Source organism: Lepidochelys olivacea, assembly GCF_965140295.1.
Source record: "Lepidochelys olivacea isolate rLepOli2 genome assembly, chromosome: 1".
Lineage (NCBI taxonomy): Eukaryota > Metazoa > Chordata > Testudines > Cheloniidae > Lepidochelys > Lepidochelys olivacea.
This window is the reverse complement of record NC_140411.1, coordinates 222,541,355-222,566,590: the sequence shown is the minus strand read 5'-3', so window position 1 is coordinate 222,566,590 and position 25,236 is coordinate 222,541,355. Positions and strand designations below refer to the sequence as shown.

At 41.6% G+C, this 25,236-nt stretch overlaps 1 protein-coding gene across 1 annotated transcript in view; it reads left to right on the top strand.

Moving 5' to 3' along the window:
* ANO2 (anoctamin 2) overlaps nucleotides 1-25,236 on the top strand; it is a gene marked incomplete at its 5' end in the record, with an annotated part of 265,818 nt that overhangs the window by 56,911 nt on the left and 183,671 nt on the right. The window contains 4 exons of the mRNA XM_084617062.1: nucleotides 14,443-14,594; nucleotides 16,537-16,591; nucleotides 17,927-17,978; nucleotides 25,139-25,194. Coding sequence (XP_084473188.1) covers nucleotides 14,443-14,594; nucleotides 16,537-16,591; nucleotides 17,927-17,978; nucleotides 25,139-25,194 — 315 coding nt within the window. The remainder of the gene's footprint in view (nucleotides 1-14,442; nucleotides 14,595-16,536; nucleotides 16,592-17,926; nucleotides 17,979-25,138; nucleotides 25,195-25,236) is intronic.

Below are 25,236 nucleotides of genomic sequence, written 5' to 3'. Positions count from 1 at the left end.
AGCTTGGTCAGAGGGTAAAAGGAACTGGGAATTATGATAGTTTTCTTCTTACCTGCTCTTTTATTTTTGGTGTGTTTTCAATCTCACTCAAATTGCATGAGCAACTTTGGACAAGTGGTAGACAGATAGTTTAATTTACTATCCGTTACTATTTGGCAAAAATTAGGGTTGGCTTCAATTCTTTGGGTAAAATCCCTTTAAAATAATGAAAGATTGTGAAGGATGGAAATTCAGTAAAGTTTTCATTCAGGAATGTTCAGACGACAACACAAAAGTTACAGTGACTATCTTTGTAATAACATATAGTTTTCTGTTGTGTATGCATGTGCGCACACTTACTACTTCATATTCAACACCATGGATTTTTGTCTTCATACCTATAGAACAGAAACTTTGGGTAATATTTAGTGCCAGTTGCTCTTGTTGATCAGCAGGGTGTTGACCCTGAAGAACAATTCCCTGAACTCATAATCATGTTGCCCTTTACACTGGTTGGGCTTACCCGTATCTCCCATGGATGTTAGTACAAGTTATGTGCTCAGAATGAGCTAGATGTTGGCATTTAACTACAAGCCTTAAGCAGGGGGCAATGCAGAGCTGCACTTCCCCAGGAGAGACATAGGGGTAATTGTGCTTCAGACAGGCACAATATCCCCAGTTCTGCTTGCTGTACCTAGGAGTGTGGATTTAGCACCAGCCAGTAGATTGGTACAGAATCACAAGCCCTGTCCCCTTTTCAGCATCCTGATGTTCTGCTGAAAGGGACAAAAGAATGGACCCTCTATTCATGCTAGAGACCAGAGACATGTCAATAATACCTAATGCTTAATGTAGTTAACCTTGCATCATGAAAGCTTATGCTCTAATAAATTTGTTAGTCTCTAAGGTGCCACAAGTACTCCTGTTCTTCTTACTTCATTTGTGCATTACCAGAACAGTGTAAATGTGAATCTGACTCTTGATATTTATTCATAACCAGAAGTATAGTATATTGCTACTAGTACAAAGTTATCCACAGACATAATTGCACAGACATAATTTTGTATGTTGATATTATAATACTAAAGGGGAAGTCCTCTGGTTCCAAGTAACAGGATTCAAGGTGTACATTTTCAAACTAAATGCAAATGTTATTTACTAGAGCAAATAATGTGATATAACTAATTTCCATACTTGTACCTATAGGACCAGATGATTAAAAGGGCAATTGGACTAGAGGCATAAATCAAAAATTTAAGAGAATATTCCCATTTGCACCCACAATGCAGAGTGCAAAAAATGGGCCAGAAGTATGCAGGATTAAAGTGTGATCACAAACAGGGAGGCTGGTTCTCAGCTTTCCTAAAAAAGTACCCCATACTATTTAAAAACTAAGAGTGCTATGTTTCAAGAGCCTCTGTAAATGATATGTAACACGAAAGTTTGTGTGAGACGGTGTCTACATATTGTTGACAAAATGATTGTACTGCCCCCTCTGTTACCTAGACAGGACATCTCCAGTTAAAGAAAATACACAGACTAGGAAATTATATTTTTGTGAGAGTGTAATTACAGCTGGTTGGAAAATATTTGTGGAAAAAAGACTTTCAAAGAAACTGAAACCTCAACATTTTTGGTTTAGAAACCCCAAACAAATTTCTCAACAAAAATGGCTAAGAACTTTTTAGGGTTTTGGACAAAAAGTAGATTTTTATTTTAGGAAATCAGATACTTTCTGTGAAATTTTTCACTAGTCAAAAAATCAATTTTCCATTAAAAACAAAAGTTGACAACTGTTTTGACTAGCCCTAATGGTGCCATAGTGGTCTGGGGGAAAAACAAACAACCTTTAGAACGTTCAGCCTTAAAACATCTCCCAGTATAAACCACTTATTCCATACCATTTTCTCTGTGAGCAAATCTGACTATACATATGCTTCTGCATCTGACAAAGCATTTGCTTTTAATGGAAAAACAGCTGAATGTGAATAGACCACGTTTTGATCTGCAAAGCATTTATAGATGTGCACTCTGTAACCGTTTCCTAATAGGGTGGAAAGAATGTAAAAAAGATTAGGTTATATTTAATATATTAGCTCTCTCTCAGCTTAAAGAAGAGTGACTATAACTTTCAGTTGCCCAGCTTTAGACATTTAAAAAGGGCCTGATTTTCAGAAGGCAGGTGTTCAGCACTTTTTAAAAATCAGGCTCCTTTAAGATGCCTCAGGTTCAGCACTCAAAATCATGAGATTTTTTTTTTTAAAATCTTGGGCAGGATTCTCAGCCAGCTGTATTAATAGATGAGTATTCAGCTCAGTGCTTTGCATTTGATGCATAACCAAACTGGATGTAAACAGAACCATACTCAGGGGCCTATGCCTCAGCTGAAGAGGTCCATTTAATTCACAGCAGCAAATTTACCACTGTATTCCTCACCATGTAGTTGTCAGCCCAGATAAATGAATATAACCTGTGGCAGATCCACCTACCAGCATTTGGCAACCAATGTTGACAGACAGAGCTGTACTGTCTCTTGGGTAGGGCGAATCAGAGCAACTGCTCTGCCCTGCACTTTGCGGGGGCACCATGGCCTGGTGCGATTGGCCAGCATGGTTGGTCCTGGAAGTCATAGGAGTGGGAACTAGGCATGCGGGGGTGAGGCAGCACCCCCAGGCTCCTGGCTGCCAGCCCTGCGCCCAGGGTATCGACTGCTGCCCCACAGCAGCAGGTGGCCCAGAATCAGGCCGGATCTGCCCTGCCGTCCCAGCCACCGATGCAGAGCGGGACCCCCAAGCTGGCAGGGGCTGATTTGTCTCGGGCCCCGCACTCCTTTAGGGACAGCCCGGTTGACGGAAGCTGGTTTCACAGCATTCACAACATGCCATGCCAGCTCAAGCAAAACAAGACAGCCGCAAAACCTAGCTGTAAACTTTACTCTTCATGGCTTGTCTGCATGCCAGATAAATGGGGCTGCAGATACACATACTTGTAAAAGTACCAGAAGCATGCCAAGCTGCAAATAAGGACAACAAAGTGAAATCAACAGGCCTTGCCCAAAATTTCTTGCTGATAATGAATTTATTGTTCACAATTCATCCAATTATGTGTTTGACCCAGTTAGATCTTTACTTGCCCACTCTGGGCCTGTGAATGATCAGAATCTTTTCCTGCCACAACACAGACACACTCATTGAATAGTGTCCAAAGCTCAACTTCCACCTGGGACTTAACTTGAATGTTAACTTTAACAACAACAACAAATCATACCCCCACCCTCCTTCTCCACAGCCTAAGCTTCCTTCTGAGGTTGGCTTTTTTCCCAAGGTTTTCCTCCAATGCAGTCTTTCTGTTCCTTCCCCTATTTTCCTCTATTTCACAGAAATACTCAAATCCTTTTTATAACCCTGAGATGGCATTAATTGGACTCACCTGGTCTGGTGAGTCAGCGGAAATAACTCCGTGTCTCTGTGCAGGTTCCTAGCACCTGACATCAGAGTGAGTCAGCAAAAGCAACTATGCATTCTTAGGAAGGGTCTTAGCACTTGACACCCAGCCACGGACATGGCAGCCTCAGCTCTAAAGGAAAGTATGTGTGTCATTCTTCTTGCACTAAATTGATACCTGGTAAGTAGTTTACTTTTTTTGTGCAGGAAGAATGGTCTTGAACTGGCAATTAGACCACTAAGATAATGTACTTAGGGTCTAATGATAGGAATTTCTGCTATAGTCTGGTAGCATATAAGTTGGAAGTGACAGAGGAGGAGCGTGACCTGGGTGTGTGGGTTGAACACAGCACGACTATGAGCCACCAATGTGATGTGACTGTGAAAAAGGCAAATGAGATCTAGAATGTATCAGGTGAGGCATTTCCAGTAGGGATAGAGAAGTATTAATGCCATTGTACCAGGCATTGGTAAAAACCCAGTGTACAGTTCTGGTCACCCATGTTCAACAAAGAGGAATTCAAACTGGAACAGGTGCAGAGAAGAACTATTAGGATGATCCGGGGAATGGAGGGTCTATTTTATGAGAGAAAACTGGGGTCTGTAGGTGTTACCACAATACAAATAAATAATAGCAATCAACAGATCTGGGCAAATAATTGATTTTTTCCAGTTAACTGGCAGTTCTAAAAATAAATGGGGGTTCAGGTCAAACTGAATTGGAAAATTGCAACACTTTTAAGAATCGAAGAAGTCTATTTTGGTTCAAACAAAACATGTTGTTTGATGCAAAATAGTTTGTTTTCAGGCATTTTTTAAGGGCTATGTTAATTAAATGGCTGATGGTGATACCACCGCTGCCTTCCTTATAACCTTATGAGTGACTGTGAAGTGCCACTACGCATGATTGTTCATAGTCACTAGGCCAGAGAGCATGAGTGTGAGAGTGACTCTGGAGCCTGGTGGTCAGGGCACTCATTTAGGATGCAGCAGATCCAAGGCCAAGTCCCAGTTCTAGTGACTAATTATTTATACAAAGTGGAACAACTTCAGCTAGAGAGATTGAGAGCGACTCAACCCAGAATGTCGCAGAGCTCTGGGATTAACGTACGCTTCTGGGCAGGGCCGGATTGTGACATTCTGAGTCCCTAAGCTATGTAAAGTGTAAGAGGCCCCATACCATAAAAAAATGAATTTATTATTTTCACAGAAAGGACATTGACTATATAAACATGAAAGCTTTATATTTGCATATATACAAAGGCGATGTTGTAAAAAATAGAATAATCTAACTAAAACATCTCATGCAATATGCCTGTTTGCATTATAAAATAGTTTTAAATTAACATATTTTCTTCCATTATTTCTTAATTAGTAGATATGAAAACTTTTATCTACAGCAACACAAAAGCAGTTACAGTTACACAGACCAGCTTACTTAATGGAAGCAGGTTTCAGAGTAACAGCCGTGTTAGTCTGTATTCGCAAAAAGAAAAGGAGTACTTGTGGCACCTTAGAGACTAACCAATTTATTTGAGCACAAGCTTTCGTGAGCTACAGCTCACTTCATCGGATGCATACTGTGGAAAGTGTAGAAGATCTTTTTATACACACAAAGCATGAAAAAATACCTTCCCCCACCCCACTCTCCTGCTGGTAATAGCTTATCTAAAGTGATCACTCTCCTTACAATGTGTATGATAATCAAGGTGGGCAATTTCCAGCACAAATCCAGGTTTTAACAAGAACGTCGGGGGGGGGGGTAGGAAAAAACAAGGGGAAATAGATTACCTTGCCTAATGACTTAGCCACTCCCAGTCTCTATTCAAGCCTAAGTTAATTGTATCCAATTTGCAAATTAATTCCAATTCAACAGTCTCTCGCTGAAGTCTGGATTTGAAGTTTTTTTGTTGTAATATCACAACTTTCATGTCTGTAATCGCCTGACCAGAGAGATTGAAGTGTTCTCCTTCTGGTTTATGAATGTTATAATTCTTGACATCTGATTTGTGTCCATTTATTCTTTTACATAGAGACTGTCCAGTTTGACCAATGTACATGGCAGAGGGGCATTGCTGGCACATGATGGCATATATCACATCGGTGGATGTGCAGGTGAACGAGCCTCTGATAGTATGGCTGATGTTATTAGGCCCTGTGATGGTGTCCCCTGAATAGATATGTGGGCACAGTTGGCAACGGGCTTTGTTGCAAGGATAGGTTCCTGGGTTAGTGGTTCTGTTGTGTGGTATGTGGTTGCTGGTGAGTATTTGCTTCAGGTTGGGGGGCTGTCTGTAGGCAAGGACTGGCCTGTCTCCCAAGATTTGTGAGAGTGTTGGGTCATCCTTCAGGATAGGTTGTAGATCCTTAATAATGCGTTGGAGGGGTTTTAGTTGGGGGCTGAAGGTGACGGCTAGTGGCGTTCTGTTATTTTCTTTGTTAGGCCTGTCCTGTAGTAGGTGACTTCTGGGAACTCTTCTGGCTCTATCAATCTGTTTCTTCACTTCCGCAGGTGGGTATTGTAATTGTAAGAATGCTTGATAGAGATCTTGTAGGTGTTTGTCTCTGTCTGAGGGATTGGAGCAAATGCGGTTGTATCGCAGAGCTTGGCTGTAGACGATGGATCGTGTGGTGTGGTCAGGGTGAAAGCTGGAGGCATGTAGGTAGGAATAGCGGTCAGTAGGTTTCCGATATAGGGTGGTGTTTATGTGACCATCGTTTATTAGCACTGTAGTGTCCAGGAAGTGGATCTCTTGTGTGGACTCGACCAGGCTGAGGTTGATGGTGGGATGGAAATTGTTGAAATCGTGGTGGAATTCCTCAAGGGCTTCTTTTCCATGGGTCCAGATGATGAAGATGTCATCAATATAGCGCAAGTAGAGTAGAGGCGTTAGGGGACGAGAGCTGAGGAAGCATTGTTCTAAGTCAGCCATAAAAATGTTGGCATACTGTGGAGCCATGCGGGTACCCATAGCAGTGCCGCTGATTTGAAGGTATACATTGTCCCCAAATGTAAAATAGTTATGGGTAAGGACAAAGTCACAAAGTTCAGCCACCAGTTTAGCCGTGACATTATCGGGGATAGTGTTCTTGACGGCTTGTAGTCCATCTTTGTGTGGAATGTTGGTGTAGAGGGCTTCTACATTCATAGTGGCCAGGATGGTGTTATCAGGAAGATCACCGATGGATTGTAGTTTCCTCAGGAAGTCAGTGGTGTCTCGAAGGTAGCTGGGAGTGCTGGACTATGTCTGTTTGCACATCACATTAATTTTTACACTGAAATTTAAAACATTTTCTTTTATGATTTTTGGAGAGCAAAGTAATTGATGATGTCCTCAAATAATAAGCTCTGGCATACTTAGGGCAGATAGCTTTTTTTGCAGCAGTTCATTCTTGACATATTTCAGTTGTGAAAATGACCTTTCTCCTGAGCAGTTTGTTGCCATTAGACTTAATTAAAAAAAAAAAAAGCAAGCTGCAAAATCACTTTTAAAAAAACAGTAAAAAATTTAGTTTTATATGATAAATATTGAAATTTATATATCTATACAACAACAAATATATGCCAAAAACCTGTGTTATTTTTACCAGGTTATTTCTGTGAAAGTTAGTGCTATTCTATCTATGTTCTCACAGGAAACAAAAGAGGACATATACTTTTTTCCCCACCATGAATAACGAAAACTATACTTCTTTTCATATGAATAAATGAAAAAAACGTTTGATTAATTTTGTTAGGGAAATACAAAGTTTATCCCGACTGTATATAAAATATATTTACAAATGTTTATTCCAATTTAATTTTTGCTATGAGACAATGAATTGTTGGGATTTTTCTTTTGCCATACTATAAAAATACAATGTATTGTGCATATGATAGGTGATTTATAAGTCTATATAAGAATTTTTACATAGCATACTACCTAGAATAAAATATCGTCTTCCGCACACCAAACCTACCGAGCAGAACATCCCAGTCTTTTTTCTAGGCAGACATCTCTCTTCGCATTTGCTTCTCTGTCCTCTGTCTCCCACAGGACCACTAATTAATCTTGAGTAAACACTTCGGACACACAGAGTGACAACAAGCTATATGCGCAAAAGAGAAAGAAAGAATTTACCCGAAAAAGGACTGGTAATCTCTAGACAGGCATTGAGAAAGTGAGAAAAACTAGCCTATATTCAAGCAAATATAATGAATATTTAATAGCCTATAAATCATATATGCACATAGTTTGAAATAACTTGCTCACCAAGTACTCAGAATATTTGGATATATATGTATATCTTCCTTCACTCCTCTCAAAACCCTCTATTTATCCTTTCGTCAGCACTCTCTGATATTTACTGTGAAGGTTCCCGAAACTGGTGGAGGGAAGCCAACACAAATTTATCCCTTCTCAAGATCCACTTGACCCAAGTCCGTCAGTCCATAAAATACACAATTGTGCACATGTACAGATCAAAAGACGAAAGACCACACTAACACTTAAGAAAATGAAAAACAGGAGCGAAGGCACTGTACAACTGAGCGTGCTGGACCATAAACAAAAGATGGCGGCCTTCTGGCTATTACCAGCCAAGGGGGATGCTATACATGATGTCACTCCTAGGACAAGTCCAATATGACTATGAGCTTGGCAGGATTGCTTCACAACACTGCCGTCTCTGACCTCACATTTTTCCCACTTTTATCGGCAGTGAGATTATTTATTTATTTAAATAAATTATGAAGGCACGGCCAGAATTTTACCAGTAGCAACTGGCCAACAGATCTCTGCCTGAGGAGACTGATAGCAGACTTACTCATAGAAATTCTAATTTTGCAAGTGCAATTTTTTTTCTCAACCCTGGCCTCCCACCTGTCAATAATGAACAATTAGTGAAGGGTAAGGGTAGGATAAGGGTATTTATGTAGCCAAATGTGTATATTTTTGTCATATTTGAACAAAAATGACTATATTTAGAGAGAATCTTCTTTATCCCATATATCCTTTATCAACTGATTTTGATAAAATTTGAAATGAAATCAGTGTTTTCTTTTTTAGAGACCCCTCATATCATGAGGCCTTAAACTGTAGTTTAGTTATCTTATGTGTTAATCCAGCCTTGCTTCTGGGGTGGGAGGGGAACCTCTATTCAAATTCCTTCTCCACATTGGGCAGAACTGGGAATTGAACCTGGATCTCCCACATCTCAGATGAGTGCCCTAGCCACTTGGGGCATGTCTACACTAGAAATGTAACCCTTCTGCCCATCAGAGTTGGCAGCAACAAGGGCCGGGTTCAATATTTAGGGGTTCCATTCCAATAACACAATGCAAACAGTATTAATACTTGTCCCCAGCCTCTCTCCATTCACACAGTTTTGGAACCCATGACCCTTGCCTAGCGAGTGCTACTTAGATGATGGTGAATCCCTCCATCGTAACAAAAGGCCACGTACAGTTCCAAGCACAGTTCCCATAATCAGGGTAATAACAATTTATTCTTCCTGCCCCAATAACAGAGACACTGGGGATCCCACAGCAGCCAAAGTGACCATTTGGGCAGCTATGGTCTCATTCTAGGCGTGGTGGGTGTGCCTATGCAAATGAGATCGGCCCCTGAAGTTCTTTTCCACAACTTGCCACACCTCACCACCAGATGTCAGGGTGGAGCTCATCCTGACACTGCTTACAGAAACATAAGTCAACCTATGTTAGGTCGACTTACAACCACCGCAGTAATTACTGCGGTAGTTCATGTCCACACTACCCTCCTTCTATCTGTGGTGTGCATCCCCACCAGGAGCACTTCCACTGATTTAAGAGAAGCAGTGTTCGGGGGCTAGCTGCGGTGGGGAGCAGGGAGCTCGTGGCAGGGAGCTCCCAGAAGTAGGGACCGGAGAGCTGAGAAATAGGGGGCAGCCGGGCTCCTGGCGGTGGGGTACAGGGAGCTGAGAGCCAGGGGGCAGCCAGACTGAAGGCAGTGGGGAATGGGGAGCTGGGAGCCTCCAGGCAGTACCAAGGCTCCCCATGGGGAGTGGTGAGCCAGGAGCCTGTGGGCAGCAGCCTAGTAAGAAGCGGAGGCTGGGTGGACGCAGCCCAGATTGGATTGGGGAGCAGGGAGGCCAGGCAGCAGCGTGGCTGGGAGCCGGGAGTGGAAACCTGAGGGGCAGCTGGGCTTTGAGCAGGAAGTGGGGTGGGTGCAGCTTGGCTGGGAGCAGAGCACCTGAGGGGCAGCTGGGCTCTAGCTGGAGCCCCCCACCCCCTCCCCGGTGTCAAGAATGACAGCCAACAACCGATGTAAGCAATGCAGTGTCTACCCAGACACTGCCTCACCCTACCTACACTGAGGTAAGCCCTACACCTCTCATGGAGGTGGAGTTATAATGTCAATGGACTAGTGCAATTACATTGGCGGGAACAAGGCTGTAGTGTGTCCACTAACATAACTAGATTGATGTAAGTGGCCTTATGTCAACCTAACTATGTAGTGTAGACCAATCCTGGGCTAAACGATATAAAGCAGGCACCACCTCCTTCTCTGCCCATTTTTTGAATGGCGCCTAAGTCCTAAAACACACTTTTTGCCAAAAAAATATGTGGTGACTTTGTGTCAAGTCCATGAATAGTTTCCAATCAAACAAAATTGCATTTTTTGACAAATAAACTATTTATTTGAAAAATTTCACCCAGCTCCAGTTATTAATTGTCTAGTTTCTGCATTCCTGCAGGGAGACAGGCTAGGCTTGGGCATTTGACTGGTCCAAAAATAATTGGTCAATTAACCAGTCAACTATTGATCAAACAATGTCAAAAATGGATAAATATTTTAAAGCACTAATTCATTGGAACAAAAACAACAGTGAAAACAAAACAAAAGAAGAAAAGCCAGACTTTATGATCTTCAGTAGGCTTAGCCTTGGATAGATTCTTATGCCTAATTACAAAAAAAAAGTTACTAAAAAAAGTTACTTTAACTCAAAAAGTGTGCAACTCAATGAAATGAAGTTCAAACCCCCAAAAGAATGGTACCATGATGCAATCAGAAAGGTAGGCTGCGGTCTATCGCCGGGCACTTTTGCTGGAATATTTGACAGGATTTGACTGTGATCAAACAATAGCCGGTCAATTGACCAGTCAATCAGTATTATTAGACTGGTGAATTGACAGGCTTGCCAAGCCTAAAATTGTCAATCTCATGTTCAAGTATCAGCCTTTGAGGACCAAGTACTATAAACTAGCCTCCTGTGGCCCATGCCTACATATGTGCACACACCATACACAGTTATTGCCCTCCTCTCAGTTACAGGTAGACACACAAGCAGTTTCCCTCTCCATGAATACACATATATCACAGTCACTCCATATCTAAATATGCCCATTCTTTATATAGTGTAGTCCCAAACACCAGTGGCTTGGTTGTGAAAGGGGACAGTGAAGATTGGTGTCTAAAAGGAGAGAGAACAAATATTCAATCAGTATGATATTTTGGGGTGCAAAGCTGACCAGTGAGGGCCTATGTCACCCTCACAATGCTTTGCTGCTGTAGCTCCCACTGGGGCCGCTCACAAACAGCATTCAGGTCACACCCTGAGTGCCTATGTGTAGCTGCAGCCTGCCAGCCACACATCAGTGACACTCTGGCTTCCACCAACTTTGGTTACCACCTGCAGGGTAGCCCAACACTGGCCCAGTCCCAGATTTCCCCCCAAAATGTATGTTCTGCACTGTCCAGCCCTCTCCTGGACAATCCAAATATATTAGGTCTGTTGCTCATCTAAGGGGACCAAGGTACAATAGTCTGCTACGTTAAATGGAGTTACCCAAACAATTCACATCATTGGATTAGTTTTACTTAAAGAATAAAACAAGTTTATTTACTTCCAAAGAGAGAGATTTTAAATGAGCATAAGTATAAAACATTAAAGTCAGAAATGATTACAAGAGCAATACAGATTAAATGCTTCCTAGTTCTAAAATTTAACAAAGTAGACTTGGTTCAAGTAGAAACACTTACCATATGTTTCCAGTAATATCGCTCACTAAATTTTCAGGCCAGGATCGGCTCCCAAAATCCAAAGGCTGTTTCTTTTGTGTTCTTGGGTGAAAGACAGAGGCTATGTCTACACTACAGCTTATGTTAGCATAACTTCTGTCGTTCAGGGGTGTGAATAAACCACCACCCCAAGCAACATAAGTTACACTGACATAAGCACCAGTGCAGACAGTGCTATGTTGTTGGTGGAGGAAGCTCTCCCTTCATAGCTACTGCCACTTGCTCGCAGGGGCTGGAGTAGTTAAGCCGAAGGGAGAGCGCTCTCTCTCTCTCTCCTGTTGGCTTAGAGTGACTACATTAGAGAGCTTTCAGTGGCACAGCTGCACTGCTGTAAACTCTAGAGCAGGGGTGGCCAACCTGTGGCTCCGGAGCCACATGTGGCTCTTCAGAAGTTAATATGCGGCTCCTTGTACAGGCACCGACTCCGGGGCTGGAGTTACAGGCGCCAACTTTCCAATGTGCCGGGGGGAGGGCTCACTGCTCAACCCCTGGCTCTGCCACAGGCCCTGCCCCCACTCCACCCCTTCCTACCCCCTCCGCTGAGCCTGCCATGCATGCCCTCGCTCCTCCTCCCTCCCCCCCCAGAGCCTCCTGCATGTCAGGAAACAGCTGATCGGGAGTGGGAGGCGCTGCTCGGCAGGGCTGCCGGTGGGTGGGAGGCGCTGGGAGCTTGGGGGGGGGGAGCTGATGCGGGGCTGCTGAACTATTACTGTGGCTCTTTAGCAATGTACATTGGTAAATTCTGGCACCCTCTCGGGCTCAGGTTGGCCACCCGTGCTCTATAGTGTAGCCGTACCCAAAGAGGTGGATATACAGAGGTACCTTGGGATGTTTTTGTCCTTCCCTTTGACAGCACAGTGACCTTTTGAAATGCATTTTCCTGAGGGTTACCCCTACCTAAAGTTCACTCCCACTGTGTGGATAGAGACAGGTTTCAGAGTAACAGCCGTGTTAGTCTGTATTCGCAAAAAGAAAAGGAGTACTTGTGGCACCTTAAATTGGTTAGTCACTAAGGTGCCACAAGTACTCCTTTTCTTTTTTGAATAGAGACAAGAAGTCTGGTGGTGAAAGAGGTTCCATGCTGTTGTTTTGCTAAAATGTAGATCTGTTTGTTCCTGCTCTGCTTCCTTGCCAAAGAATGGCTACTTGCTAGGTGATTGCCCATCAACTTTGATGACACCTGATTAGAGGCATCAGCTTGTCCTTTGTCTTTGAGAAACAGGTTTACCCACTCCGCAGACTTGCCTGGTAAACACACTTCAGTCATGATTTCAACCTATGTTCATAATTTTACATATAATGTTGTGACATACATTTCACAATGATAATACTGACTGGAGAGTTATTAGTTTTCAAATGATACCTCACAAGGCATGTTTTGCACAATGATTCCTACAGTGGTGTGTAGGGAGTGAATCAGGCATGTCATCAATCACAGTCACGAGTTGAATGAAATGGAATATGTAAGACAGAGATGATGAACTGCTGTATTCAGCTTGGAGTAAAAATGCGTACCATTGGAAGAATCTGGAACATATCTAGTAGTTATGTAAATGATGGGTAAAGTGGTCAGAAAAGAGGTCTATGTGAGTGTAAATGGTAAAGTAGCACAACTTACACTGCCTGTTTTATCTTAGGTCTGGTCTTCACTCGGGAGTTAGGTCGATGGGAGACAGCTTACGTCAACCTAATTAAGCAGCACAGAGTCAAGATTGATGTAGTTAGGTCGACGCAGTTTCAGTGTAGACACAACGTTGCTTACGTCGACGGTTAGTGGCTTTTAGGAGCCATCCCACAACGCTGACAGTACAATTGATACAAGCGCTCCTGGTGAGGATGTGCCCCACCGACACAAAGAGGAAAGTATAGACATGCACAAGTAATGCACTTCCTGCAGTGGCTGTATGCCAATGTATGTTTGGTCAACTTAATTTGGCCTTACACTTTCTTGTTAGTTGCTTTTCCTGCTACCCCTTTTACCTTTCTGTCCACTAGTCATATAACTTGGACTTATTTTGCACACGTTAATGCCAAATGGGTGCAAGTTGCACATTTTTCTATGGTTACACTCATTTAGCCCCTTTTTCTGACTGGTTTACACTTGATGAGTAGAGCCTTGAATGGATACAAATTTAAATTCGCGGGTGCAGATATCCACCGATATAAACTGGTGTCCGTGGAACTTCAGGGCTCTCCCAGGAACCACAGTGGCAAAAGGAGCAGAATGTGGGGTCGCTGCTCCCAGGAGCCAGTGCCCCATGCCGGCAGCTCCTCCGGCGTGGTTGTATCACCCGTAGCCCCACCCCGAGCCCTGCCCCCATCCCGTCAATGCAGCTGCCTGCGTCTCCTGTCTGGGGGCATGTGTGCTGCTTCCACACACTAGCGTGACCAGGGACAGTTGCTGGTGAACCTGGTGCCTGCCCCAGTGAGTGGGGCAGGGGACGGTACAGCCATGCTGGAGGAACAGGGTTCTGGCTCCTGGGAGCGGTGGTCTCGCATTCTGCTTCTTTCGCTACTGCGGTTCCCTGGAGAGCCCTGCGGTTCTGCGGATACTGATTTATATCTGCGGATATCCGCATCCACAGTATAAATTTGTGTCCATTTAGGGGTCTATTGATGTGTAATTTAGTCCACTGCTGAATTTGGCCTTGTAGGTTTATGCTATTCTTCCAGTGAGTGGCTGAATAGGAGGTTATTGTCTGACCATTGTCTCACCTCCTGAGGTGCTTGAGAACTACTGTGCATAACGACATTATTTGAAGCCTTGGAACTGGACCAGAAATATGGCTGATGTAACCTAAAGCACAAGGGACAGCGTCTGATCTCTCTTACATAGGAGTATATCTTCAGGGACTCCACATACTTTAACTCCATTTTTAAACTATTTTAAATGGGACCAGAGTCCACCTCACGTTTGTATTTTTTTAATGCACATTTTGAAAGTCATTTGATAACGTACATGGTTTTTACTCCTTTAGATGTATGAAATTAAAGAAGAAGGAGGAATTCTCAAGAAGCTCTATGAAATATGGCAGAAAACTACGAAGCCCCTGCAGCCCAAGGTGCCACAACAAAACAACACAAAGATGAAAAGTTTGTCTTACCCCTTTTCCAGAGAGAAAATATATTTGTGAGTATTTTAAAATGTAAAAGCCATTTAAGCAGACTGTAAAATTCTGTTGGTATCCTTCTTCCATTGTAAGACCTAGTACTTAAGTAAGTATCTGATTGAAAATCCAAGCACCTCTTGACACATCAGGTATTTTGGTTCCCAATATGAACTTTGTGGCTTAGGTCCATCTCCACATCTGAGTTGAACTCTGCCCTCAGATATGCATATGCAGCTACTATTGAGGTAAATGAAAGTTGACTGCTTTTAAGTAGAATTTACCCCTATGGGTCAAATTCAAAAGTGAGTCTAAGTAAGTCTAGTAAGAGTCTAAGTTTGGTAACCTATGCCATCTGCTTCCCCTCACTTACAGTACCTTTAGTCTCACTATCGACTTCCTTCAGCTGACATACCTGGAGCCTGATTTTCCAATTAAATTAGTGCAAATCAGGAATAAGTCCAGTAAAGTTAATGGAGTTATACTGGTGCAAATGAATGGCAAAGCAGAGCCCCTGCAATTCTCACTCACCCTTACTTATCATTGTGTAACTTACACACCTTGTCACATCACCTCTGAATTTGGCCTTATAAGTCAGTGTAATGGAAGGTGAGTTGATGTAACTTACATGCCAAGAGATCAGAAGAGAGGCATAGCAAGAAAAGCAACTAACAAGAGGATGCAAGATAGGCCAACTCCCTCTTTAACTGGCATCTTCGTTCAGTTCCTTGATGTGTAAGTTACACAAATGTAGACTATGTTGCACGTGCACATTAGTAAGGTATAAGGTACTCTCAATTTATGTGAATCTAACTTATACTGCTTGTTGGTTTTTGTGGGTTTGGACAGGATATAAGTTAATGCAGAATTTCTCTCACTGGATGTAACTGCTTCCATTGGATAAGACACTTATGACTGGGTGGGCAACAGAAGGGGTTGTATTCAATGAAGTAGGTGTGTTTTTAACTTGAATTGAAAGTACCAAATAAATTATGAGTAGGAAAAGTAACCATGCAGTCTAGCTTGTAAAAAGATATAACTTATAAAGAAGCATGTTTTTTTTCTTTCTGGTTAGATTAGATTTATGAAAGTAATTAGAATTTGGCCAATACTATGCAAATAAGGAATTCTTGCTACCTGCCCTTCCACCCACAATAATACGTTTGGGCCTAATATGATGTTTAACAGTTCTTATTACCTCATTAAGAACTGGTTCCCTGCAGTTATGTCTGACATATAAAGTCATATAAATATAATGACCTACCACATCATTTGTTGCCCTTTCTGACAATTTTCATTAAAACTGAATACATGTTAAGTCAGCTAGAGGGAGTAAACTGGCAAAGTTAATTTCATTGGTGAGGATTCCTGGGTTGGTTAGCCAAAAATGGAATAATATAATAATTACATAACTGTTACGGATTGATTGTATGGAAGCAAATGTAGTATTGACTTCTTAGTCATCCTGAAAAAGAGTAATGAACATCTGCATTAAGGCTAGTTGAAATCTGATTATATTAATTGAGTCAAGGAATGTTAGAACACTGTGGTTATTTTATAAGGGAAAAAATGTAGAATGTCAGTCTATGTAAACAATAAAAACGTTCTTTACCAAAAGGTATTTTACATTTGGATAATGTTTCTGCATTAACTCCTCCTCCTCCTCCTTTCAACCTGTGTAAGCCACAGTATTCTTAATACACTGAAATCTTTGTAGAGTTCAATAGAGTCAGGCAACCTTCTGTCTTAAAAGACCACCTTAGAGTATCCACAAATACACAGAGTTCTGCTTCACCTCCCTCTCCTCTAAGCAGCTGGTTTTTCTCAAGCCTTAGCTTGAATGGTCACTTAATACAGGTTTGGTTGTCATTGTTTCAGATGGAGTCTTAATCAAATTGTTGTATGATCCTATTCATTAGTAGCATTCATGAAAACGTAACTAATCTTGTCTCTCAACATTTCAAGGTACAACATTAAAGACAAAGACACATTTTTCGACAATGCTACCCGCAGTCGAATAGTAAGTAAACACAAGTAGCCTCAGTATTGATAGAATCTTCTGTGCTCAATGGTACCTGTTTCCACAATGAATGCACTTGGTTCCTCTTGCTGACTTCATCACTATTTGCTTATTGTTTCATAGCAACAGAAAAGTACAATCAGGTGTGACAGATCCATACAGTTGGTAAACAAACCATCTGTCTCAGAATTGCTTGGAAAAGAGTGCAGTCTTCATATGTATAATGTTTTAATTTTGTCATGCTTCCTAATGTATTTATTTAGATATTGTGGTAAATATGAAAAGAAGAGCCAGATTCTGCTCTCACTTAAACTGGTGTAAATCTGGAATATTTCCACTTAATTCCTTGCAGGATTTGGCTACAGGTTTTAGAGCCAGAGCCTAAGAAGGTATACATCACCATAGCACCATTAATTTCGATGTCATTACACTAATTTACAGCAGCCGAGGATTTGACCTATCTATAGTATTTCTAGGCTCTCTGGATTCATAACATAAGCAAAATTATTACAGTGTACAGCCAATCATTCCTATTCTATACCAAGATAAAAGTAATGGAAAAGTGAACAAAAATAGATACAACTCCTGCTTATCTTAGTTTTGTTCCTAGTTCTGCCACTCCTCTCTGGTGGGTGACTGTGGCAAGTCACTCCCCGTCTCTGTGACACAGTTTCATGGTCTGTAAAAATGGGAATAATGATAATGAGCTCCTTTGCATAGCACTTTAAGACCTACTAATGAAAAGTGCTATATGAGTAAAGGCAAGTAGGATTTAGCCAAATATCAGTTCTTTTTCAGGAATCCTTGTGACAATATTTAAAAGCATAGAAAAGACTGGAGGCCAGATTCTCAGCTGATGCAAATGCCATAGATTCAATGAAGGAAGTGGAACTTAACTGGTGTAAATTAGCACAGGTCTGTTGAAGTCAGTGGAGCTACTCTACTTTATAACATGTGAGAATTTGGACTGATATTTTGAACTTTTTCTTCAAGAGAAGAGATATAATCTATGAGTTGTGCCTTCTGGAGAGGTAATTGTTAGTAAATATATTACTAAACGAGTGGATTCAAATATTATTCATAGATGTAACCTTCTTAGGTTTTTTTATAGCACTTCAGTAAAACTTTCTATTTACTTAAAAATTTAAATGCAATAGTCCTAAACAATATATTTATACATGAGTCAACCACAGGACTGATTTAAATATTGCTACAAATTAACTACAGAAGAACATCTTATTTTTATGTGTAGGTCTGTGGCTTGTGCTGGCACCGTAATTAACGTAATCTTAAGAGATAAAATGTTTGTTGCATCACTGTTTTTTCTTTCTATAGGTACGTGAAATTTTAAAGCGTACATCTTGTACAAAGGCCGAAAACAGTATGGGTAAGAGAAAATTAACAATGTTATATCTATGTTGTTTTGAAGGTGATTGTTTTCAATAATTCTATTTTAATACAATTTAAAATAATCAAAATATTTGTCTAACAGAATATAAGAATGTACTAATGCATTTTCACATGAACTAGACTTTGAAACAGAATACATATTCTTAACAATAAAATTAGTCCTAGGGATACAGTACTGTCCCTTTTTCTGATGAACCACATAGTGTTAGAAAGTAAATTGTCATCTTTTGAACAATTACTTTTAAAGACTCTCTAGCGGATTAGAAAGAGACAAGCCTTTAAATCAACAGTGTTCATTTGTGTTGTGAACATAAATCTATTCACCCCTTAGTGCCACCTGGCAAGAGGGTACAGGCATATTTAGCAGTTCTTGATCCAATCTTGGGAATTGTGCTGACAAAACTTAGAGACACATGTCTCACTGTAAAAGTGTCAAAATGTAGACTAGGAGCTGCCAAAATTCCATATTACGACACTGGGTAGGAGGTAGCCAATTTTCTCCTGATTCCTTGAAAGTGGAAGCTATTATTAACTGTCTTATACCCTACACTAAAACCCAAGTCCAGGCTTACATAGGTTTGGTTGACTGTTACCACTGATTTGTACATGGTTTCAGTGCTATTGTGTCTGCTATCACAAACTTTTGCAAAAAGACAAAGCCATATAAAATAGTGGGGACAAAATTTGTCAGAAAGGTTTTGATGAGGTAAAGGAAATGCTGTCAGGTAAGCCTGTTCTGGCCAGTTCACATGCAGACAAAATGTTTGAACTGTGTCCTGATGTATCAGACACAGTTTTAGGTGCAGTTCTGATGAAAACTGGTTTGGTACAGTTTCAAACAGCATCCCATTGCATTGTCGAATAAAAAACTGACACCCACTGAATGGAATTATTCTGTCATAGAAAAAGAGTGTTATGCTTTGTGTGCGCAGTCAAGCAGTTGAGGCTCTACTATTTAACAGAAAATTAAGACCATTCTGAGAAACCGTTCTCCATAGGTATGGCTTCACTGAAACAAATATACCAAGTCCAAATTGCTGCGCTGGAGCATTCTCTTCAAGAATGTGACATGGAAAGTGTATGTATTAGAGGAAGAGAAAATACAGTGGCAGACACAAAGTCCAGGCAAGAAGGTCATGACCTGATGCCTATGGATCAGCCAGTGGCTAATCCTACTGCATCATTATAAGAGGAGAGGTATAACCCAAGAATCCCTCAGTGCCAACTGGCAAGAGGGGTACAAGAATATCCTGATCCTGGTATGTACATTTTGGTTCACCAAAGAATATCATGTGAGATCTTAAATGAAAGCCAGGCTCATGTTTGTCATTGATAGCATTGTGAAATTATTGTATAGACACTATGTAAGGAGTATGTTGAAAATATGTTCCTAAAGTCTGTATTAAGACAGAGTTGACAAACAGGTTTTCTGCCAGATAGAAGATGGTTATTCAGCTATCACATGTAAATTAAGCATTGTAAGCCAGCACAATGGAAACCCATTTACGTAGAAAGTTGCGAAGGGGGATGCAAAATGTACAGGGAAGAAGCAGGACTTAGGAAAAACAAGCATTGGAGGGTGTGTGGGGAGGAAAGGTGAGTGTTACTGTCCCTAAGAACAGATAATGAACTTGGGGGATATAAGCAGAAGGCAAGGAGACACCCCTTTATCCTGCACTTAGGAAGTAAATGGACAGCACATTTACATTCATGAAAACAGGATCTCAACCAGGCTTGGTTGAAATGCTGCAAAGGACATTTGGGATGAGATACATTTCTTTAGACAGAAGGTTAGACTGCTAAGTGCATCAGACTGCAATGGCAGGAGGGATGCCAGTTAGGATTAGAGCTGAATGAATGATTGATTTTTCAAATTGGCTACTGAATGAAAAAAAATTGGGTTGACCCTAAATGCTTTCCTCGACAACACAAATTTATATACAGTCTGTTTTTTCTTTAATAGAAATAATATGCACACAACTTGCCACCTCAAATAGAGTTTCCCAGACACTTCAGTTTAAACACACTGGATTAGACAAAACAATTAAACATGTTTATTAACTGCAAAGAGAGAGATTTTAAGTGAGTGAAAGTAATGAGGTATAAAAGTGAGAAATGATGACAAGAAAATAAAGTTAAACTGCTACTGGTGCCTAACTTAACAAACTATATCAGATTCAAGCAAAGTTTCTCACTATATGCTTTCAGCAGTCTTACGGACTAAACCCTCTATATCAGGGCCCTTTCTCCCAAAATTAAATGAAGGCTCCCTTTGTCACTTCCAGTGTTGTGAATGTGATGGTCAGGGAGAGAGTGTCTTGGAGTGTTTGCTCCTCCTTTTTACAGTTTCAGTTCCCCTTTTGAAAAACATTTTCAGCTGGATACAAGAGACAAAAAAGTCTATGTGGAAGGAAGTTCCCTCCTGCTTTTTTCTCACCTGTTTGAACTTCCTTTGTCTCCTCTTCCCATTTGATGACTGTTTAATGCTGAAATACAATTAAGCTGAACACACATTCCTTTGTTTGTGACAGACCTGTTTGCCAAACTCAGTCTGAAACATGTACTAATAACTCCATACAGTGGAATCGTATAACTTCACATACAAGGTTGCCACATATATTTTATCAGGACAATATTGACCAGCAAACTGAGTTTTCAAATGATACATCCCAAGGCATAATTTGTACAAAGATTATTACAATAGTATGTAAGGTGTAGACACAAGTATATTGTGTCACAAGGGCTTTTTGTGGTGGTTTAAGACAGATGAAGACTGCATGGAGTGCTTATTCACTGCTCCTTATTTCATGTTGTATTTGAATGGTATGTGGTCCTCGTAGACAGTTTTGACCTTTGCTTTTGTGTTCCATATCAACAATTACTGATAATACTAGTTTATTAGACTTCAGCTTCCACGCATTTGAACATTGCTTTGTAGCTATGAACTTCTCCTAAGGGGCTATCTCCCCTGATTGTTGTATGGAAATTAGGAAAATCAGTAGTTGCCATTTCTATATTAATTAAATAATTCCTGGATTTAATGATGGTCTCAAGAGCACCATAGACCAGTGGCTCACTGGGTTCCTTAAGCATCCTAATTTTGTTAATCTTTTATGGTTCCATCACTTCCTTGTCGTCGAGATATGGCAATGGCAACAGGGACCCTAATAGCTACAGTTGTTTTCCACGATTGTATGTGTATTATACATATTGGACAACAGCATAATAACACACTTAACACTTACAACTGGCCCAGTTTATTGTTCAATTCTACAGTTGTACAAGATCACATCTGCTGCTATTTAGGCTGGTGCATGCTGTTGTGCAATAAAAAGTTTAAGGAAATGTTTTCTTCTAACTTAATTTTTAACATGTTATAAGCCATGCAAAGCACCAACTATTCTCCATAGTGGACTTGGTATATTCCAAGTTGGAGATTTAAAAATCATCCCATTTCCCAGTAATATCAATTGAAATAGGGATCAGATTTTGTTTTCTGTGTACAAGATGGGAAATGTATTTGTAACGCTTGATTAATTTAAAAAATGGAGAACAGGATTTTGCTGAAACTTTCCAGAATAATTCTCATTTGGCCATGAGAGATTTGACAGCCCCAAAGAATAACTTTTGTAGGTAATTTTTCAGTACAGTGGAAAAATAAGGATCTGAAATAGACTAGCAGACTTAACCTTAACTGTTGTATCATATAATTCTGTCTCTGGTTGGGTTGTCCACAGGGACCGAATACGAGGACCTTTGCTCAAATTAAAGGATGAGGTCCATTAGGTGAACTCGTATACTTCTATGTGTGGTCTAGTCACTAGATGGGGCAAAGAGCCATGTTAGCATGGGTTACAATTGAGCTCTCCATTTTTTCCCATCTAACTTCCCACCTGACAACTGTGTGCTCACTGGGAGTAAACAGATTCTGTACTGGTGCAACTCTTGTGCACAGCCATGGATCTGGAGAACACAGACCAAACTACTTCTTCCTGTGGGCAGAGTCTTAAATCAAGACAGATAACTTTGCATTGTGATGAAAAAGGAAGTTGTGGAAGTTCCAGCATTTGGTACATTTAAAACTAGATTTGACTAAAGGTTAGTAAGATTGTTCTGTAGTGTACATTTACTACAACAGGGAGACAAACTAGGGCCCTGTCTACAGTACAGAGTTTTTTCAACGAAATTTGCCTCTTGTTGACAAAACAGTGGACACATACACACTGCGAAGCGACTTTTGGCACCAAAAATGCCCTGTTTTGGTGACAAAATAAAACCACCTCGATGAGAGACATAAGGCATTTTGTGCAAAATTTTTGTTGACAAAGTGCCAGTGTAGACACCATGCTTGATTTTATTGCTTTAATTGGCCTCCAGGATGTATCCCACTATGTCCATCCTGACTGCTGTGGTCAGCAATTTGAACTCCACTCCCCTGCAGCCAGGCAAACAACCATCTGCCCCTCCCCCTTAGAAGCCCTGGGAATTTTTGAAATTCCATTTCCTGTTTGCTCGGCGTGGAGAGGTCTCATAGCATCTTTCAAGGTGACCATGGTGGGTTATCGCAGCCAACGCTCTCCTGCTTGGACCACTGTGGAGCTGCTGGATCTGGTCAGGATATGGGGAGACGAGGCTGTGCAGTCCCAGCTGCACTTGAGCCATCGGAATTTTGATATCTACGGGCAGATTTCTCGAGGCTTGTGTGAAAAGGGCTATGATCGGGACATGCTGCGGTGCAGAGTGAAGATAAAGGAGCTGAGGCAGGCGTACCATAAGGCGAGGGAGGCAAACTGTCACTCCAGTGCTGCACCTAAGACCTGCCCATTTTGTAAGAAGCTTGATGCTATCCTTGGTGGCAACCCCACCTCCACCACCAAGAGCACCGTGGCCTGGAGGTGGTCCTGGAGGTGGTGGAAAGGAGACCTAACCTGGGGGATGAAGTCATTGATGAAGAGGTGGAGTTAAACAACAATGTGGCTCTCCCAGTGGGGTCGCCCGGTGGGGCAGGCAGCCAGGAACTGTTCTCTGCTCCGGAGTGGGAGGTGGGTTCAGGGTATAGAAATGTACAAGGCTGGCTGTGTTTCTGTGTGCTGGACATATCCCCGTGTAGCTAATCAGTACGGTGGAACAGGCTGTTGATGCACGCTGAGATCTCACGGGAATCCTCCAGAGAGATCTCTAGGAAAGTTTCCTGGAGGTACTCAGCAATCGTCTGCTGAAGGTTCCTTGGCAGAGCTGCTTTGTTCCTTCCCCCGTTGTAGGAAACTTTCCCATGCCATTCAGCAATCACTTGTGCAGGGACCAAAGCAGCACACAAGTGAGCAGCATAGGGACCAGGGCAGAAGCCACAAGCATGTAGTAGATGTGCCCTCGCTTCCCTGCTTACCCTCAGCAGTGAGATATCTCCTACAAAGACCCCCGCCTGTGGAAAAGTGTGGGAGAATTTTAGAATTTTTTCTCTAGTCGGCTGCACCACAACCCTCTTTTCCCCATGTAGCGCCTCTCCCCTCCCCAGTCAACACTCACCATGCTTTGGGTGTTTGTCAAGATGTGTGCTTGCCAAAGGCCAGTGAGAGAGTAAGTGATTGTTATGTTACCAGAGGTGTATTTTACTTAAATGTTTCAATGTTGCGCGTGAATCATGCTCCTGTGCATTGTTCCTTGTTCTTTGGCAGATGTGACCTTGAGGAACACTCCCCCGCCACACACACTTGCATTAACACAGCCCCAACAGTCAATTTCCCAACTCCAAATTGATTTGCAACCGACCAGTAGCAGTCTGGAGTTGCCAGCTTCCACACAGTGATTGCCACGCACTTCTCTACCGATAGGGCAGCTCTCATTCTGGGGTCTTTGCGCCGCAGTGCTGGGGTGAGCTCCCTACACCGTTCCAGGAAGGTGGCTTTCCGCAGTCAAAAATTCTGTAGCCACTGCTCGTCATCCCACACCTGCATGACGATATGATCCCACCATTCAGTGCTTGTTTCTTGAGCCCAAAAGCGATAGTCCACCATCTGCAGCTGTTCCGTGAATGTCAAAAGCAATCTGAAGTTGCTCCTATCCATATCACACAGCATGTCAGGCAACTGGGAGTCTTCTTCAGTTAGGAACTTTGATTAACTGCACTACCATCTGCAATGTCTTCATGACAGTTACCAGAGCACAGGAGAGTAGAGCGGGATCCATCCCTTCTCACAAAGAAACCGGGGTGCACAGCAAACAAAGGCCATTGGAAAATGCAGCAAAAGAAAACTGGAAGCCCATGGAATGTGGTGACAGAAAGCAATGGATTGTGGGACATTGAGCTCGGTCCCAAGATGCGTCGCGATCCGCTCCACCTTCCCACAACATCTAGAAGCAGAAGGTGTCAAGCTGGACTGTGGGATAGGTAACCACAGTGCACTGCTCACACTGTCGATGCTAGTGCCCCAAGTGTGGACATGCTCTGCTGACAGAAGGACTGAGTGTGAACATGCAATACCGATTTTTATTATAGTGCTTTTTGAGTGTTGACGTAACTTTTGTTGAAAAAACTCTGTAGTGTAGACAAGGCATAGGTGTCCTAACTGGCCTCCTTTGTCACTGGATTCTATGGAAGGAAGTTTGTTAATCATCTGTGTTTTAATCTACCTTCCTTTGATTGTTGGATCATTGCAGGGGGATGAGATCTCCAAACTGATTTTGGGGATGGAGCTGAATTTTTGGTCCTTTCATGGCACCATTTTTTCCCCAGCTGTAGATCGGTTTAGTGTTTGCCATTGGCCTCTACTTCCTTATTTTAAAAGAGACCGAGGTTACTGGCAAGGAGGCAAGCAAGTAAGAAAAAAAAAGCTCTCCTTGGACCTAACAACCAGCTTACTGGGAAACAGCATAGCATAGGGATGAGGCTATTTTAAAGTTATCCCCCAGTTGAGCAGAAAGATAATATTTTCCCTGCTAAATTAAGATTGACTTCCAGGGCACCCGTCTAATTTCTGAATTGGGCTCATATTCAGTTTTATATTATTCATTTGATGATTTTCATTAATATATCTCAGTCCCTACCATAGTTGAATAAAGTGAATACTTTGTAATAATCTATTCCTACCTCTGTTCATTATAAATAACTATTGAAAATTTTTGTTTGTTTCTCTTTAGATATTACTACATTAATAGCAAACAATGTCTATGACGCAGCATATCCTCTTCATGATGTACGTATACACAATTTAAAATTTAGTTCTCTAACATCAGTG